Source organism: Typopeltis vanoorti, chromosome 3 (assembly GCF_054136105.1).
Source record: "Typopeltis vanoorti isolate ZY-2024b chromosome 3, IOZ_Tvanoo_1.0, whole genome shotgun sequence".
NCBI lineage: Eukaryota > Metazoa > Arthropoda > Arachnida > Uropygi > Thelyphonidae > Typopeltis > Typopeltis vanoorti.
The window spans coordinates 121,266,601-121,286,647 of NC_143551.1; the positions used below are offsets into that span (position 1 = coordinate 121,266,601).

Below are 20,047 nucleotides of genomic sequence, written 5' to 3' on the forward strand. Positions count from 1 at the left end.
ACTGATGACATAAAACTGTGTAAAGCTATCATTAAAAAAGATAATATAGAGATCATACAGGATGATTTAAATAGAGTAGTAGTATGGGAAAAGATAACTGCTAACAATTTAATGTGGCAAGTGCAAAGGTATGCACATTGGGATGAAAAGATATGAAAACAATAAAGAATATGGAGGTGATTACAGATAGAGAGTTGGAGTTGAGAGAACATATTGTAGAGGAGGCCAAAGTAATTCATAGGATTACCCGGTTGTTGAAGAACATGCTGACAAGCAGATAAGGAGATTATTGTTATTATTTTATTTTTATTTATTTTATTTTTTATTTTTATGTTTTTTGTTATGTGACTCTTACCATGAAAAGTTGTAAACTTACAGTACATTAGTACCGTGGGTGGGTTAAGGATGTTGTTCTATTTTTTTTTTTACATTGATTTCATTTTTATACATTTTTGTTTATTTTTAACATAAACTAGAAACTTCTCGTAGAGAACAAACATGGGACATTTTCAAGCCACTTCAGACCTCTAATAAGCAGAAGGGTGTGGTCTCACACCAAGTAATGGCATTTATCTCCAACTTAAGACAATTACAAACATCAATGCTACATGGTGGAATTCAAACCAACAGCCTGTTGGTTGGAGATTAGATTAGACTAACCTCTCAGCCAACCATACCAGAAGATATCTCTTTATTATCTCTTATTTATAAGGCTTTCATATGGCTACATCTAGACTATTGCACAGATCTGGTCACCTGAGTTATTTTGGAATAAAGAATCGGTGGAGAGGAAGAAGAGACATGTAAAAAGATAGTGATGGGATGATGGAACCATCACTATGTGGATGGACTGAAAGTTTGTTTACAAAATTTTTATTTTGTAATGAACAAACCTTTAGCAGTTTCATAAAACAGATACAAAAGCAAATTTTCATTATATGACAGGAAGGGAGAGAATAAGGTGTTGCCCTGAAAATTGTAAGTGCAGTTAGCAAGAGTATGATGACTAGATTTTTTGCTTGGAGAATGGTGAATGGGTTGGATGAGTTGCCAGAATCCATGGTAAGTACTCTGTCAATGAATGAGTTCAAAGGGAAATTATGTTGGAGGCTTAATGAATTTTTTACAACACTCAAAAAAAAATTTTTTGAGTGTTGTAAAAAATCCATTAAGCCTCCAACATGAGGTCCTCACAGCACTTAAGCCTCTACGCACGTATACAAAGGGAAATTACTATTATTATTATTATTATTCCTAGACCTCCATGTAGTCAAAGACTCAATTTGGGAGGTCTTCCTGTCATACGCACAGCTCATCATACTGTGCCTTAAACACATTTACATTCCCTACAGACCCCACACACTCTCAGGCAATGCATTCCAATCATTCACCATTCTCCATGCAAAAAAAAAAAACATCCTGCTTCTCACTCTTTGCTCACACCCTCCTTCTACAGATTCCAGGGATGACCTCTTGTTCTCTCCTCTCCTTTCCTCCCTGCGATTTCCAATATTCCATGAAAAACCTCTTCAATATTAATTTATTACTATTATTATCATTATTAACATCTGATCTCCATGGAGTTGGAGACTCATCATGGAAGGTACACATTTTATTGCTCACAATGCTCATCCAACCGTGCTTTAAACTGATTCAATGTATCTACATTCACAACAAACTCAGCTAATGCATTCCACTCATCAACCACTCTCCATGCAAAGAACCTAATAACCCCTGACTATCTTATATATCTCATTCATATCCCCCCCCCTCCTCCTATTCATAAGGCTCTGCAACTTACACTCTCTCAATCTGTCCTCGTACTCCACATTCCAAAGACCACTGACTACCTTTGTGAATCTTCTCTGGACCCTTTCCAACATATCCTTGTCACCATGTAAAACCCGGCAATGTTGTATGCACTCAGGGCCTTATATGCACAATAATGCATATAAGGTCTGATCAAGGCCTTAATACAATGCATTATAACCTCTCTATTTCTGCATGTCAGGGTCCTCCACATCATTGCCATTATCCAATGTGACATCTTCCTAACTTGTGCAATGTGGCCTTTGAATTTCATGTCCTTGTCCACCATCACACCTAGATCTCTCATCTCCTCTACTTCCTTTAAATTTTCCTCACCAAGAGTATACTTTGCATCCCATCGTTGCTTACCAAATACACAACATTGAACTGATAGTTCCACTTACCTGCCCATTCATGCAATCTATTCAAGTCCTCTTGTAAGGTCATAATATCTGCTTGACTCTGCATTGCTCTCCCCAGTTTTTCATCCTCTGCAAACAGCTGCATATCACCAACTAAATGCATCACAATATCATTAACATACAAATTGAACAAGAATGGCCCCAAAACTGATCCATGCAGCACACCACCAGTGACCTTTCTCTTTTGGGATACCACACCCTCATATACAACTTTCTGATACCTATCCGACAGCCAGTCACTGATCCAACTCAGAAGTCTGTTATTCAATCCCATTTGTTTCAATTTATTTAAGAGCTTGTCGTGTGGCAGTCTATCAAAAGCTTTTGCAAAATCTAAGTACACCACTGTATATGCATCTCCCCTGTACAAGGTATTTGTCACCTTGTTATGGTACAGGTATCCCTTGATTAATGTGATTAATTAATCCCTGGATGTTACCATGTATATCAAAATCATGTTAATCAAATATAATAATCAATGGTAAAAATTATAATTCGTCCATGATCGATTACTGTATTAATAATTCATTTTATATGCATTTCTCTTATATATCTCTCAATATATATATCTTCACCATTCCTCTAGATCAGTGGTCTCCAAACTTTTCGCCGTGAGGGCCACATTGGGTACTTCAGCACTGTTCAGTGGGCCGTAGTAAAAAAAAACTCTAGAACTAGATATACGAGTTTTATTGAAAGCAGATAAAAACTGATTACAGAGTATGTGAGATTAAATTATCGTATATTAACGACAACGAACACTATCAGCAAATTCTCATATTTTTATCACAAATTATAATAAAACCATTAATGTGAATGATGTAACTGTGTTTGTGTTTTTAAAATCTTATTAAACTCAGGTTCAAATTTTGAAGGGCTAATTACAAGTAGCGATTTCAAATGTTCATAAGATAAATTTGCCCTGTATTTTGACTTGATATATTTCATTCGGGAAAAAGTTTGTTCACAAAGATACATTGTCCCAAAAATAGAGATAAATTTACAACCAAATTTCTTCAAATTTGCTTGTAAAATTTTGTAAAATTCCAATTTTTTTTCTTCGTTAGTCCATTTTAACTGACCTTTTACAGTTAGAAAGACCGTAACTTGGATTACGGTTACTTTTTGCTATTCGGGACTATATTTTGAACACAATTTTAATGAATGCATTTGAAATCTATCAGCACCCTGTGTTGATAGATTTCAAATGCATTAATATAAATAGATATTAATATAAATAGATTTCAAATAGATTTAAAAAAAAAAAAAGAGAGATTTTTTTTTTTTTTTGCAGATCCTTATTGAAAAATTAGTCCAATTGGTGGGCCGAATAAAATCATATTGTGGGCTGCATCTGACCCACGGGCTGTAGTTTGGACACCCCTGCTCTAGATCATCGGTTCCCAACTGGTGGTACACGTATCCTGGGGGTACGGGCCATTCATGGGTACATGAAAAATAATCAGCAATGGCGGAAAAACAAGTAAAGTAAACAAAATGCAAAACATTAGTTATGGAACAATAAATGTTAAGTTTGAATCACCACTAATGAAGACACTTCAAAACTAGCTCACATTAGCAAATGTGAGCGAATTAGCATGGCTATGAATCCTTCCCTCAAACTACTCTTTTATCAATCATTATGCACAGTTCATGTGTCACTTTTGTCACCCCATCCTCCTTTCCAGAACAATCACATATTACTAAGAAATGATAATTTCTTAGTACAGATCACTAGCTGATTAAAACAATGTTTTAGTTGGCTAGTGATCTGTATACCAATTATTACAGACTTTTCAGATAACACAAATAAATATTATTGATAATAATAAATAAAAAGTTTGTTAAATACTTGATCATCATTATCAATAATTAGCATGAAGCTATACTTATTTCTGTGTTACAAATATTGTAAAATTAAATCTGTGGTTTGTACTTTTAGTGTGGTAATTTTCTTTTCTCAACTCATTACCTCATTTCCACTAAAATAGTGGAAATGAGGTAATGAGGAAATGAGACCTTAAGATAGGCACTGAACAAAAGTGTCAGTATTTAAAAACAAGGGGGTACAGTTTATAGAAATGAGTTTTAAAGGGGTACACAAGTGGAAAAAGGTTGGGAACCACTGCTCTAGATGATATACACACTATCATCTCAACATTGAACTATTCCCAAAAAATTTGTATCAGTTAATCAGCTTGGCCTAATGATGTCCACAAAGATTTTATACTTATCATTATCTTAACCATGTCATGCCATGTACACCAACAAGAGTGTATTTGATAAAAATTTTCTATACTTCAAATACCAATATGCATGCATGCATGCATGCGTGTGCACGCACACATGCACGCACGCACACGCACGCGCGCGCACACACACACACACACACGCACACACACACACACACACACACACACACACACACACACACACACACACACACACACACACACACACACACACACACACACACACACACACACACACACACACACAAATCAATATTGCACCTGTAGAAGCAAATTATTAATAATAACCTAATAACCTTCCAACTGCTCTTCCTTTTTTTTGTAGATAGCACTTTACTAAGGGAAGGTCATGTTTGAGTAGCTTGCTCTCATTTTATAATAATGTTATGGCTGAGTTAGACAAAAAAACTGGATGCACATGATACTTTTGAACTTTGCTAAAGCTTTTGACATGATAGAGCATGGAAGGCTGTTACATAAGTTAGAGGATAAGGGATTAGATTATAAACTATCAGATTATAAAGTGACCTGCACTGTACCTCAGGGTTCAGTCATTGGTCTGCTGTTATTCAATATTTACATTAATGACATTAGGAAGGATCTGACAGGAAAGATACAGCTATTTGCTGATGTTGAAAGATGGTTAGGGTAAACATGAATGACATCCAGTACTTGCAGATTGTGGGCATGTGATTGACTATCAATTCAACATTAGAATGTAAAGATATACACTCCATGTTGAGATATCCAATGTCATATTATATTGGTGGCATTCTGCTGGGAGAAACTGACCAGGCTAGAGATCTTGGGATTTTAGTAGATTGGAAGATGAAGTTCAGGGGTCATATAGCATTCTTCATGGCTACCTCACCTTCACCATTTTGCTTCCCTTTAGATGCTATACATTCTATACCTTCCCCCCCCCCCTTTTCTCTCTCTCTCTCTCTCTCTCTGATCCTTATCCACACTAGCTTTATTGTTTCTCTGTGCATTCTCCCTTTTCAAGCATCAGTCACTCCAAATGTCTAACACCAACCATTACATTCAAAATATTGGAAGAAAATAAATTCTGAATGATAAAACAAAAAAAATGAATGTAACCACCTAAATAAAAAACAACTATGAATTTAAAAAACATAATTAAATCAAAACTAGATTTAGAAAAACTTAACGAATATTTAATTGTTAATTATATCACTGCACTTACCTTAGCACCAGAAATGATTTTTAATGCATACCATTCTTTTGACTCTTTATGTTCCACTAACATTACTTTTCCAAATGATCCTGTACCTAAGGTTCTTGCTACCTTAAAATCTTTAAAGCAGCCTGTATCCTAAATAAAATTTAGAAACAATATTCAAATGAATAGGTATCATTTATAGTGTAAATTTAAATTCTTGTCTTATAAAATTTACACTGTTTATTATGGTAATCCATGGATGATTTTGAAACGGAAAATGAACAGTGAAGGGTTTTGAGAGATGTTATAGGTGATGCAAATGAACAAGCTACCTAGATATTATGATGAACTGAGAATGTAGCATTACTGATGAATGAGATGACAGCCTAGAATGGGCAGAAGACTTGGAACGTGTAGAGAATGTGAGTTGTTTTGGGTGGTAAAAGGATTTATATAAATAGAAAATTGCACCTAAGAAGGAGAACATGCATTTAGAGAGAGACTGCTGATTAGGGCTAGATCAAGTGTGGAGTGCTGAATTAGAAAACCTCAGAGGATAAGATGGATTAAAGAAGGGATGGTCTCAGATGGGCAGTAGAGCAAAGAACAGGAAGTTTAGGCAGCCAACAAAAGATCTGAACTGGAACTAGAACGAGTGCTGCAGGGATAATGGGATAGGATGGTTTCAATGTATGGAGTACACTTTTATTATTTTATTATTAACACCTGAACTCAGTGGAATCAAAGGACTCATCATGGGAGGTTCATACTCTCTCATGCAAAAAGATCATCATACTGTGCCTTAAACCTTCACAGTTTCTGCACTCACCCTCCTCCTCCTCCTTATACAATTTCCAGGGATGTCCTATAGTTCTACTCTTGCCACCCTCAATGCTATGAAAAATGTACTCCACATTAATCTAGTAAAAACTCCTCACCAACTCAGATCCATAAACATGACTTTTGCCTAACAAATCCATGCTGACCAAAGAATATTCTTTTATCATTATCAATCCATTTCTGAATCCTAGTCCTCACCAACTTCTCTAATACCGTGACAACAACCTCAGACAAACACTATGTCCTATAATTGACCTATAATTTGTATCCTCAGTCTTATTCCTCCCTTCTGTGAAGGGCAACAATTTTTCCCACCTTCCATTCCTTTGGGACTTGTCCTGTTGCAAGACTCATGTTAAACAGGTGCCAAAATTATGTCCTCTAAGAGGTGGAGGCTTTGGAAAGCAGTGACACTAATGGTTTTGAAAGCATATAGTGTGAGGTAGAGGTGGGCAAGACAAGATATTTAGTGGGGTGTTGTTCAAGCCAGAGTACAGAAGGTGAGGAGCAGGAGATGTTTAGGCAGTTGAACTTGGCAAGTGCAAGAAGAATGATTGTTATGGGAGATTTTAATTACAGCAGTATAAGCTGGGAAGAGGAAAATGCATGTAGTAATAAGGGAATGGAATTTCTAGAATTCTTGAGGGGCAAATGTCTTAGGCAACATGTAATAGATGGAACAAAAGGTTCAAGAGTTTTGGATTTGGTCATAGCATCAGAAGAGCTGATAATAACTGAGATGACATCTCTCTTCCCCACCCACCCTCCAGCTGGAGAGAGTGACCATGTGGTTTTGACATGGCAGATGAATAGACATGCAGGAATATCAAAGAAAAGGGAACATGTGGAATTATAAGGTGAGTGATTATAATAGTCTTAGATGTCAACCTTCCAATTCCACCTTCCAGTTCCATGGAGGGTGGAATTGGAAGGCCAGGATATCATTAGTGCTTGGGAAATGTTGAAGGAATATTTGTTAGCAGCAATAGTAAGCTGTATTCCAAGAGTGAAGAAGCAGACAATTTGGTGTAAAATGGATGACAATCCTGTTTGACATTGTTTGGATGACAAACAATATCAAACAGGAACTGCAAGTGAAAAAGAGGTAATGTTATCTGTGAGAATCAACATAGATTTGTTAGGGGGGGATGCTCTTGCTTAAGTAATATGATTGCCTTTTATAATAAAGTGACAAGAGTAGTTGTTGAGGGAAAGGCATACACTGCCATTTTTTTTTTTGGATGTTGCAAAGGCATTTGACAGGGTGCCACATGATAAGCTGATATTTAAGTTGCAGCACATGGGTTTAGATGCCAGGTTAGTCAACCGGATTCAGGAATAGCTGTCTGATAGGTATCAGAGAGGTATTGTGTATGGTGGGGCAATATCAAGGAAGCAGAAGGTTATAAGTGGGGTTCCACAGGGCTCAGTACTGGGACTTTTATTGTATAACCTTTATATCAATGACATTGTCAATGGATTGCAAGGGGATATTCAGTTGTTTGAAGATAACGTGAAGCTGGGAAGGGTTGTTAGTAATAGTACAGATGTGACAGTCCTACAAGAGTTTGAATAAACTAGACAGATGGACAAAGGAATGGGAGTGTCGGTTTAATGCAGCAAAATGTAAAGTCTTGAAGTTTTTTGGATACATTGATGGGAGGCTGCATACTAGATTGGAGGAGCTGTACTTGAGGAAATAGGGAAGACAAGAGATCTAGAGGTGATGATCGATAGAAAATTGAAATTTAGGGGCACGTTGCAAAAGTGGTGAAGGTAACCCAGAGGACTGCTGAAATACTGACAAGGATGCTGACCTGCAGAGATAGAAGAGTTATCATTCCATTGTATAAGACCCTGATCAGACCACACTTAGACTATTGTTCTCAAATTTGTCCTCCAGGATTTGAAGGGGATAAATTAACTGTGGAAACGGTGCAGAGGCAGATAACAAAGATGGTTTCAGGACTGTACAATGTTAATTATGAAAACTGGCTGAGGGAATGTGGACTACAGATTTTGGTGGATAGAAGGAGAGGTGATATGATCAAGACTTATGAACTGTTGAGAGGCAGTTACAGGGTGGACAGTGGGAAGTTGGTTGGTTGGTTGGTTTATAGTTTATTTGGTACAAAAACTACAAAGGTCATACTGTACCATACTAAAGATTATAACATTACTCTGGATTTAGAGAAAGATGTTGAAAGTTTATTTTTCACTTGGTTAGAGTAAAATAAATTTAGTTTAATCCTTTATCCAAGTGTGAGCAAACAAAGTTTGTGCCTGAAAGTATCTTCAGGACTGAGGTAAGGTGGTACAACACCAAGGCACTCCTTGCAAAGGTGGAGCAATCTACCAACACTCCTATCTCAGTATCTCCCATAATGCAAAACACATCTCCTTGCAGATATGTCTAATGTTATGCATTAAGGGAAGGGCCACAGCCCAGTTTAGTTTCGACTAGTTTGACAGACTAGTTTCGACCTTTATTGAGGTCTCTTCAGTGGGAGCCGGGCCTCAATAAACTGTTTTTGTCAAAGTGATAGAGCCGGTTCATTTGCTTCTACATAGAGGCTTGGAGTGGGTGAGGTGAGAAAGGCACCAGTAGCTATCCGTATACCCTGATGATGGATGGAATCCAACCATCGTAGGTTACTCTGTCTTGCCGAACAATAGACTTGGGACCCATAATCCAGCTTTGAACGTATAAGTGCAAGATAAAGATGGAACAATGAAGCTCGATCAGCACCCCACTCAGTAGAGGATAGAGAGCGAAGGAGGTTCAAAGTTCTTTTGCACTTTTCTCTTAGTTGATGAATTTGTGCTAGAAATGTGAGTTTTCTGTTCAAAAATGAGTCCCAAGAACTTGGTTTCTGTAGTTACTGGAATAACAGTAGGTCCCATTCTTAGTTCAGGATCTGGGTGATGAGTGTGTTTTCGACAGAAGTGTACACAGATACTTTTTTCTGTTGAAAACCTAAATCCATTATTAAGAGCCCACAGAGAGACATGATCAATTGCTTGCTGAAGTTGTCTTTCAGTTACCCTCATGTTATGTAAGTGACAGTAAATTGTGAAGTCATCAACATATAGAGCATTGTCTACAATGGGAGGAAGCTGTTCAATGATTGAGTTGATTTTTATAGCAAAAAGGGTTACACTTAAGACAGAGCCTTGGGGAACACCTTGTTCTTGAAAATATGGTTGAGATAGCGTACTTCCCACTCTGACTTGGAAAGTTCACTTGGATAGAAAGTTTTTAATAAATATAGGGAGGTGTCCTTTGAGACCTAGGTTATAGAGGTTTTTTAATATGCCATATCTCCAGGTTGTGTCATAAGCTTTATCCATGTCAAAAAAAAACCCAAGACAAGATGTTCTCGCTTCAGAAATGCATCTCTTATACATGTTTCTAACCGAACTAAATGGTCTAAAGTTGATCGATGTCTATGGAAACCACATTGTGTATTGGAAAGAAGACTGTTGCTTTCTAAGTACCAGAGAAGTCTGGCATTAACCATTTTCTCCAGTATCTTACAAAGACAGCTGGTCAGAGCAATGGGTCGATAATTATTTGCTTATGTTGGATCTTTTCCTGGTTTTGGGATAGCAATGACAATTGACTTATGCCAAGAATTTGGAAACTCTTCCTCTGCAAGTATTCTATTGTATAATAAGAGAAGAAGATCCATTGAAGATGATGGTAGATGTTTTATCATTTCATAATGGATGTCATCAGGTCCTACTGCACTAGGGTGAGATTGTAGGAGAGCTCTTTTTGGTTCCTCCTTGACAAATGGCTGATTATATGGCTGAAGAATGTTGGTAGAAAAATTAAGCCTTTGTTTCTCTTGCTGCTCTTTCAGCATTAAAAATTCTGGAGAATATGAAGCTGTTGCTGAGATTTTAGCAAAAGTTTCTCCTAAAGTATCTGAAATAGCTTTGAGATCAGAAAGAACACTTCCATTATAGTCTAAGGTGGACAAACAATGTGTATTATATCTGCCTTTCATTTTCCGGATTTTATCCCATACAATTTTTGGATTGGTCATTTGATTAACTGATGTAGTAAATTGGATCCACGATTGTTTTTGACTCTGACGTCTTACAAAACGTGCTCTGGCTCGAGCACGCTTGAAAGTTATTAAATTTGATGTGGTGGGGTATCTACGAAATATGCTCCATGCTCTGTGTTGATCTTTTTTGGCTGTCTGACATTCTGGGTTTCACCAAGGCTTTGGATAGACTGGAAATCGAGATGATGTTTTTGGGATGGAGGTTGTTGCTGCCTGGACAATGCATTCTGTTGTATATTTTACAGCTTCATTGATAGGTGTTTGACTGATGGCATCAGCATTAAATTCTGCAAGATGAGAGAAAGTGTTCCAGTCAGCCTCGTTCATTTTCCATATAGGTATCCGTGTGGGTGAACATGGTTCCTGCGAAGACATTGTACAAAGAACAGGAAAGTGATCACTTCCATGTATGTTCTCTTCGACGTCCCACATGAGCAGTGGAAGAATGGAAGGGGAACAGATTGTAAGATCAATTGCAGAATATGAGTGGGTAGGCATATGGAAGAAAGTATTGAGTTTATTATTTAGAAGGGAAAGGTTATTATTATCAAGAATTTTTTCAATGCTTCGTCCTCGTCTATTAGTGTTGGCACTACCCCATAGAGTATTATGACCGTTAAAGTCACCCATCAAAAGTATGGGTTCAGGCAATTGCGAGATAAGGTTATCAAGATCAATTTCATTTAACTCAGCATTTGGTGGTAAATAAATTGAACATACTGTAATAAGGAATCCCACAGAGAAGTGAATCGCTACCACTTCCAGAGAAGTATTAAGCTGGACCTGATGGAAAGGAGTATGACTGCCCAATAGGATAGCTACTCCTCCATAAACAGGACCATCTCCAGTTCTATCCTTACGTACAACAGTGAAATTCCTAAAGGTATGGTCCTCATTGGGTTCTAAGTAAGTTTCCTGTAGACAGAAACAGAAAGGTTCATGTTTCTGCAACAACATCTTGATATCGTCAATATTCTGGCAGATCCCATGACAGTTCCATTGTAAAAATTTTCCTATTGTTTTGATTTTATTGACTTGTCTGGTTTTCGAGAGGTTGAGGGCTTACCTTTATCAGATTTATATTTATCCACTGTTTTAGGGAAGTACGGACGGCCAGTGTCCATCTCTTCCTCTGGTAGAGTGTTCAAAACATCAAATGTGTTAGGGTCAGTTGGTATGCTTAGTTTGCTTTCAGTGGGTATCGAGGTATCCATTTTTTCTGTGCGAGTGTCTGGTGGTTTATCTTTGAGTGAAGTCTCCACCATAATTTTTTTGACAGATGAGTTTTCATTGAATGGGACCATTTTTGCAGTTGTCTCTGGAGTAAGGCCATTGGTCTTGTGATTAATGCGCTCAACAGAGAAGCACTTACGATCGTAAAGTTCAGATATGGTGAAATTATCAAATGGTGGAATAGACATACATGTTTGAGTTGCTGTTGGCACTTTTTTAATTGTTACTTTTTCAGCATAAGAGGATTGTAGAACAGGTGTAATGGTGGCTAGCTTTCTTTTTGCATCCTAATATGTAATGTTTTGTTCTGTTTTTATTTTTTGTATCTCTTTTTCATCTTTCCATTTCTGACATGCACCAGAGTATGCTGGATGATCTCCATGACAGTTGACACATTTAACTTTTTTTTCACAGCAAGATTTATTTTCATGTTCTTTACTACCACATCGAGCACAGGTAGTAGAACCACGACAGGCAGTTTGGGCATGTCCATACCTTTGACATTTAAAGCATCTCAGCAGGTTAGGGATATATATTCTAACAGGACAGCTGAGATACCCTGCTTTTACAGATGTTGGAGGCCTAGGTGTATCAAAAGTAAGGATGATGTTCTTGGTTGAGACCAGGCGACCATCCCTGCGTATCAGGATGCACCTCACACCCGTCACTCCTTGATCTTTAAGCTCTGAACATATCTCATCATCAGGAACCTCAAGGAGATCCTATTCTGATATCACTCCTCTACTGGAATTGAGTGTTCTGTGAGGTGTTACTGCAATTTGTATTCCACTCATTGTCGTTGCTCACAGTAGTTTCTCGGAATGTTGTTTGCACATTGTTTCCACGAGGATATCACCAGAACGCAATTTCTTGACAGTTTTGGGAGATCCTGCAGTCCTTCTAAACCTTTTTGGATAAAGAAGGGCGACATTTTCCCAATTGGTTTTTCACCTGTTGCATGAATGATTAAAAAAGGTTGGTACATTTTTCTTAGTATCCGATATCTTTTGTTTCTTACTTCTGTTCCCATATGCTGTGTCTATATTATCAGGGACTTTGCTAGGGTCCCTGAAACATTTAAGGATGAAGAATTCATATTTTAAGGAATTTTTAATTTGGTGCCAAAGGTCCCACCCACCACGGAGCCACACATGGACGTGGACACCCACTACCCAGCAAGCAAAAAATGCGCTCAGGAGTGGAACGCCAGGGCTATCCTGGACACTATACCGGCACTGCAGCAGGTCTAGGATCCCGACCCGGGCCCGTGGGGGTGAGAGACACTGCAACACCGTTGACCCTTGCAGGCAAGCCCATTATCCGACTGATCCTGGCTGGGCCATCCAGGACCACCTGTCTTACCGAAGCAGGGGCCAAAGTAGTGCAAGACTACCAGGATCCCCCCTTTCCGGATGTCCACAGGTCGCACTGCATGGCAAACACAGTGGCAGGGCGTTGGATCCCAGTGATGGTGGTCTGGAAAAAGGATAGTGAAAAAGACTCAGGAGAAGTAGAGCAAAGAATAAGGGAAGAAAAGCAAAGAAAAAGAGGAAGAATGAAAAGGGCCAGAACCATCACTGGGAGGTCCCCTCCACCACGAACAGGTGCCCCACATGGAGGGGTGAGTGGAGAGAGAGTATACTAGTTCCAATATATAATACAAAGGTAATATCCAGTCCTGTAGTGACTACAGTGGAATTAAACTCATGAGCCACACTATGAAGATATGGGAAAGCGTAATTGAGAGATTGTGAGACTTGGTGTCAATCAGCAAAACACAATTTGGGTTTATGACTGGCCAAGAAACAACCGACACCATCTTTGCTCTAAGACAGCTCATTGAAAGGTACTGGAAGAAAGGTAGAAAAGTTTTGTGGCCTTCATGATTTTGAAAAGGCCTTTGATAGGGAATTTTGACTAGAGGGAATCTGCAATTTTTGTATACCAATGCAAGAAGCATTCGAAATAAGAGAGAAGAATTTTTGGCATTAGTCAGTGCAATCTCACCAAAAGTTGTAGGCATTAGTGAAACTTAGCTGTCAGCAGCAGATGTGGTCACTGGAATTGAATGTGCTGGGTACAGTATTTTCAGGGAGGACAGAGAAGATAAAATAGGGGGAAGAGTACTATTGATGATAGCTGATGTGCTGCAGCCAAAGAAAGTAGTATATCAAGAAGATAGACATGTGAATGGGGGTTCATTTGAAGCGGTCTGGTGTGAAATAGTGACCAACGCAACCAAATATATAGTTGGATGCTGCTATAGGCCAGGGGGTACAGGTGGAGATATTGAATTCATGCATCAAATAGTGACCAACGCAACCAAATATACAGTTGGATGAAGCTATAGGCCTGGGGGGGGGGGTACAGGGGGAGATATTGAATTCATGCATCAAATAGTGACCAATGTAACCAAATATACAGTTGGATGCTGCTACAGACCAGGGGGTACAGGGAGAGATATTGAATTCATGCATCAGCAAATTAGTGCATTGAGTGCAGGTTTAGTGATTATTATGGGGGATTTTAATTATGGTGATATCAATTGGAAGGAGGAAATATCATGTAGCAAAAAGGACATGGAGTTCATATGTCTTCAACGAGATAATTACTTGAAACAGCACATAACTGAAGGGACACGTGGTGTGAGAGTGCTGGACCTGGTTACTGGTTTGGAGGATATATGCATAAGTAAGGTGTCCTCATTACCTCCAATTGGTGAAAGCGATCATGTGGTATTGACTTGGGAGCTTGCAAAATCTGTGGATTTTTCTGTTAAGAAGGGGTACAAGTTTCACTAATGCCTACAACTTTTGGTGAGATTGCACTGACTAATGCCAAAAATTCTTCTCTCTTATTTCGAATGCTTCTTGTTGGTATACAAAAATTGCAGATTCCCTCTATATATGGAACTACAGGTTAGGCAATTATAACAAGCTTCGGAGTGGGCTTGCAGCCATCACATGGCAGAACATGTTGCAGGGGAAAGATGTTAGCAGTGCATGGGATAAAATCAGCAGGTATCTGAGGAAAGCAATATCAGATTGTGTCCCCATGGTCAGGAAGACAAACAAGGTAGGCATTAGATGGATGAGCAGTAGTATGAAGCTTGATCTGCAAAAAAAAAAAGAAAATGTTATGGAGAATGTACAAGGAGAAATGCAATCAGTACACCCATGAGCAGTACAAGGCTCAAGCTAGGAAGGTTACCAGCATAGTAAGAAAAGCTAAATCAGATTATGAGAAAACCTTAGCCAATGACATCAAGGGTAATCCTAAAGCGTTCTTCCACTATATGGCAAGTAAAAGGAAGAATGACTTCAGAAGGATAACTTTAGTGGGTGCTGATGGTATTGAGGTGACAAAATCAGATGTAATAGTCAAGTTACTCAGTGATCACTTTTCAAAAGTCTATGACCCAAGTGAGGATGTCTCTGTACCTGTAGCAATAACTAATGTGAGAATTGAAGTTAAGAAATCAGAGGTATTTAATATATTGCAAAATTTAAATGCAAACACTGCTGTAGGTTTAGATGGAATATCAGCTCAGGTGTTGCGTGAATGTGCAAAGGAATTGTCAACTCCTGTTACTTGGATATTTAACTTAAGTTTCAACTCTGGTATGGTCCATAGGGAGTGGAAGTTAGGCAAAAATGGTTCCTTTGCATAAAGGTGGCTCTAAAACTGTGGTAGTTAATTACACACCAATCACCATCTCAGGAGTAGTGGTAAAAGTATTGGAAAAATTGGTTAAAGACAAATTCAAGAATGGGTGGATCAGGATATGATACTCTATAGAGGCCAACATGGTTTTGTTAAAGGTAGATCCTGCCTTAGCAATCTATTAACTTTTTATAATAGAATGGCATACGAGTTGGACAAAGGAACTGGCTACACAGTGGTTCTTCTGGATTTTGCTAAGGCCTTTGACAGGATACACCATGGAACACTGTTATGCAAATTGCAGCAGATAGGGATGGATTCTAAACTGGTGATATGGACAGGAGAATGGCTCAGGGAGATAAACCAGAAGGTGGTGTATGGAGGAGCAAAGTCTAGGATGAGGCAGGTGACTAGTGGTGTGCCTCAGGGTTCTATACTTTGGGGCCATTGTTGTTTAATTTGTATATAAATGATATAGCAAATGGCTTAAAGGGAGATATTCAGTTGTTTGCTGATGATGCAAAGTTGGGTAGTGCAATATAAATCAAGCTGATGTTGAAAGTTTGCAGGATGATTTAAATAAGCTGGTAGAATGGGCAAAAGGAAATGGATGTCAGTTCAATGTGGAAAAGTGTAAAGTTATGCATTTTGGGATTAAAAGATTACCAGCTATGTATTACACTGATGGAACAGTACTCCAAGAGATTGATGAGGCTAGGGACTTAGGAGTGTTGGTAGATAGGGAGATGAAGTTCAGGAGACACATTGCTAAGGTGTACAAGATTGCACATAGGATTACTTGGTTGTTGAGGAACACACTGACATGAGGGCTGATTTTATCATTAGGTGAATCTAGGCAATCGCATATGGGCGCCAAGACTTTGGAGCACCAGATTTTGCTACATATAAAACTATATAAAACTAACAGGAACTCTTGTATTCCATAAAATCCATGTATGTAAGCGTACCATTTCTTTGCTGGACGTGTATATACATTCAGAAAACCTGGATAATATTCTGTCCACATATTGAAAGAACATGGATAAGAAATGTAGTTTGATCGTCATGTCCATTAGAAGGTGCGATAATCCTTCACGCTGAAAAGAACACTTAACTAGATTACTTGGCGTATATAGTAGCTATGTTCAGTTGCCTACAGCAAGAAACGAAGTTGCTTTCCGTTTTCTTGGTAACTGGAATCTAACTTACATCAGACTAAATACCTATGAGTTATATTCATTTTGCTGCTTGTTTTTATTGTATAATTGTAGTTTTTAATGCAAGCATAAAATAAGAAATCCTTTCATCCTTTCTTCACTTCATATTGTATCACTTTGGAAGATTAATGTCACTATCAATTTTTTTTGCAAATTATTTTAATCGCCAATACATTTTAAAATTCTCCAAGAACTTGATTGAAGATAATTATTTTTTTCACAATTATTTTATAAATTCTTGAAAATCCGAATCTAAAAATTAATACAGCCTCCATCTGTTTCCAAATTAAGTTTCCTATTTTATTCATAATCTTAGTTCGAAGGTTAGTTATCATACATAAATCTTGAATCATATCATGTAATGCATAATTTTTATAATGTAATCTGTTGGTTTTTGCATTGCAACTTTCTTGGTTTCCCCCCCTAATCGCTCACTACAAATCAAAATAAACAGCAGTTATGAAGTCAACTGTTATGTACATATTTTTGGCTAATTTCGATATTATGCGGCAGTTTTGAAGTAGCAATATTTTCCCTACAGTTTTTCTTTTGAAACATGTGTCAAAATGAAATTTTTTTTCCAAAATTTTCATAATAGAATAAATTCGCCTTTAATGGCTAACTTCCACTTCCCAAAATTATCACCACACACACACACACATACACACAAATACTGCTAGATAACATGTGCACACTTTCTTTTTGTTTGAATTCGTTATTTTTCCAAAGTAATTGTACTGTTGCAGTTTTAAGCAAAAGACAAAGGCGTAGAATCTGATAAAATACAAACCCCAAGTAATGCAGTTTAACACACCATTTGTTGTTCATAAAAATAAATTAAAAAAATCGTTCCTAAAATTGAAATGTGCAACCCATGTAATCTTATTTTGCAAGGAAAGGAAGCAAAATGTCATATTTATTTCAATAAATGTTATTTAAAAAATATAAATATTTGACATAATATTTCCAATGCAAACAGACATTTTGATCATTTATTTTCGCACATGTGAAATTCGTATTTATTTGGGAAGAGACACAATAAGTAAATTGTGTCTCTTCAAAAAAGGGTCAATCCAAGAAATACAGTGCACATAACTATAATAATCCGTTGATGGCAGGGGGGATAAATTGCATTTTAACAGATAGAATGCTGCCTTTTTATTTGGTCAAAGGAATTTTGGGTATATTTGTGAACAGATATATTCAACATAACTTAGCCAGTTTGTTGTAAAAAGTGCCACATTTGAAGAAATATTAGCGGCATAATAATAAAATAGCAAAATTCATAATGCTTCAGAATAACTTGATAATTCCAAAACAAGATGAGACACATCTGTAGAAATCTATTATTATTATTATTATTATTATTATTATTATTATTATTATTAGAGTCGTCCTTTTAATTATGAACTTTATAAAGATATACTTAATAAATTTGTATTTTTGCATTTTTAAATAAATAAACTAGTTTCATTTTGTCACAGATGGTTTTCGCTGGACTATTTAGACTAATTGTAAAAACCCGATTGTAGCTTAAATATTCCAAAGCACATTACATCGAATATTTACTTAGGTCAAGTCCCATAAGAATGTTGTAAAAAATAACCTTGTTTGTCTCTGTATATTTTGTATTAGATATTTTTGTAAATAGCCCTTTGGAAATTAACTGTATATACTTTAATAAGAATATGTTAGAGTGTTAAAAACAAAGGCAATGTTTTTCGCCGGAGCTGTATGTAATAGATCTACATGGTGGCATTAGAAAGGTTATTTATTAAATTTTGTGTGTATGAGAAAGGCTTACAAGCTCTGCACGTAAACACCTCCGAAGTCAGTCAGAAAGTTTCAAACAACTTTCCGATAGTCGGCAACTTACAATCAAAAGAAGGCACAGAAGTGAACAAAGAGCGGGCTGAACTTGAAACTTAAGATAAAAGAATCATGCCGAATTCTTCGGGGGGTACAAACTTCGTGCAAGGTCTCAGAGAAGGCATAATAAAAGGGGACAGAGCCAAGCATGTAGGGCTTCCCGGATCCAGAAGTCTAGAGAAGAGCCTTCCCGTTTCCAGATGCTGCCAGAGAGGAGCTTCCCGGTTCCAGTTTTAAAAGAAGACTTTGAGTTGCTGAAAGATGTTCCAATTGCCGTAGAAAAGCTTCCAAGCCTGAGAGGAATCCCGGTTGACAGTTGGCGGCAATTCGAGTTAGTGGAGGCGGCAGAAAAAGGAGGCGGTAGTCCAAGCATTTTTGGTGAGCCCAAGCAGAGGAGAAAAGGCGAGACAAATTACCTGAAGTACCTTCACTCAGAAGTTTTTCTTTTCACTGTGGGAGAATAGCTTTCTGCCGGAGCTGTATATGAATACTGCAGGGCGCAGTTCACAGTTCGCTATTTTCTGCTATTTTCCCAATGAGATATTTCTGAAGCCAGATTTCCCGAAGGAAGCTCAAGATCTGAGATGAGAGAATTGCCTTAGAACTTTTTTTTGTGCAAGGCCTTTGACTGAATGTGCGATACAGAGCTTTTGTAAGATTTATATACCTTTGTACAATTCCTCTTATAATGTGTTTAAGTTGGATAATTAAGATTTAGATTAACAGTAACAAGAAGGGTCATTAAGAGAATCTAGTGGCATATTTGAAGTTTATATACAGTTTGTAAAAGTAACTTAATAGAGAGTTAACTAAGCTCTTTGCAAGTATACTAGAAATTTAATAACTGGAAATTGTAAACAGAGTAAGTTTTTTAGTTAAAGAAAGTTTTTGTGATCATTTTGAAACACGTTCCAGAGACAACAGAGGTTTTTTTGTGTACTGCTGCTATATGTATTAATTAGTTGGACAAGAGCAGTTTCTATATCACATAAATAGAGCATTTGGATTTCAAGTTTATTATTATTTATAAATTAAATTGATTTTTCAGTTCATTTTTGTTGTGCATCAATATTCTAGTCATTTTAGGGTAAAATGTCAAGTAAAAAAGTGGATGTTAGCAAGCATAGCAAGTTATCGTTACTATTTATTGCCTCTACATTTTAACTAAAGCTGGAATTTTTATGCTTATTACTGCAATTTAAAAAAATTAAAGCTGGAGTTGAATAAATCTTGTAATAAATAAATGTTGTAATTCCATAAATATGATGATTTTTGCTATAATTTTTATTACCGTAAATTCAAAAAAAGTGAGAATATCTGAACTTTACAGTTCATGTAGTTCCAATTTTTACCTTGATTAGCAAGCTTAATTTGATTGCATTTAAATGCTTTGTTTTTAAATAAAAAAAATTTTATCCTCATACTAAATTATTACCATACCTTTTAATATTTTTTCGGTATTCAGAATTTTTGTAGCAACTAT

At 37.1% G+C, this 20,047-nt stretch overlaps 1 protein-coding gene across 1 annotated transcript in view; it reads right to left on the bottom strand.

Moving 5' to 3' along the window:
* The window catches only part of LOC150108524 (cAMP-dependent protein kinase catalytic subunit alpha-like), a 202,834-nt gene that overhangs the window by 128,135 nt on the left and 54,652 nt on the right, over nucleotides 1-20,047 (bottom strand). The window contains exon 4 of the mRNA XM_090415947.1: nucleotides 5,691-5,819. Within this exon, the coding sequence (XP_090272073.1) occupies nucleotides 5,691-5,753 (63 nt within the window). The 5' untranslated portion in view covers nucleotides 5,754-5,819. The remainder of the gene's footprint in view (nucleotides 1-5,690; nucleotides 5,820-20,047) is intronic.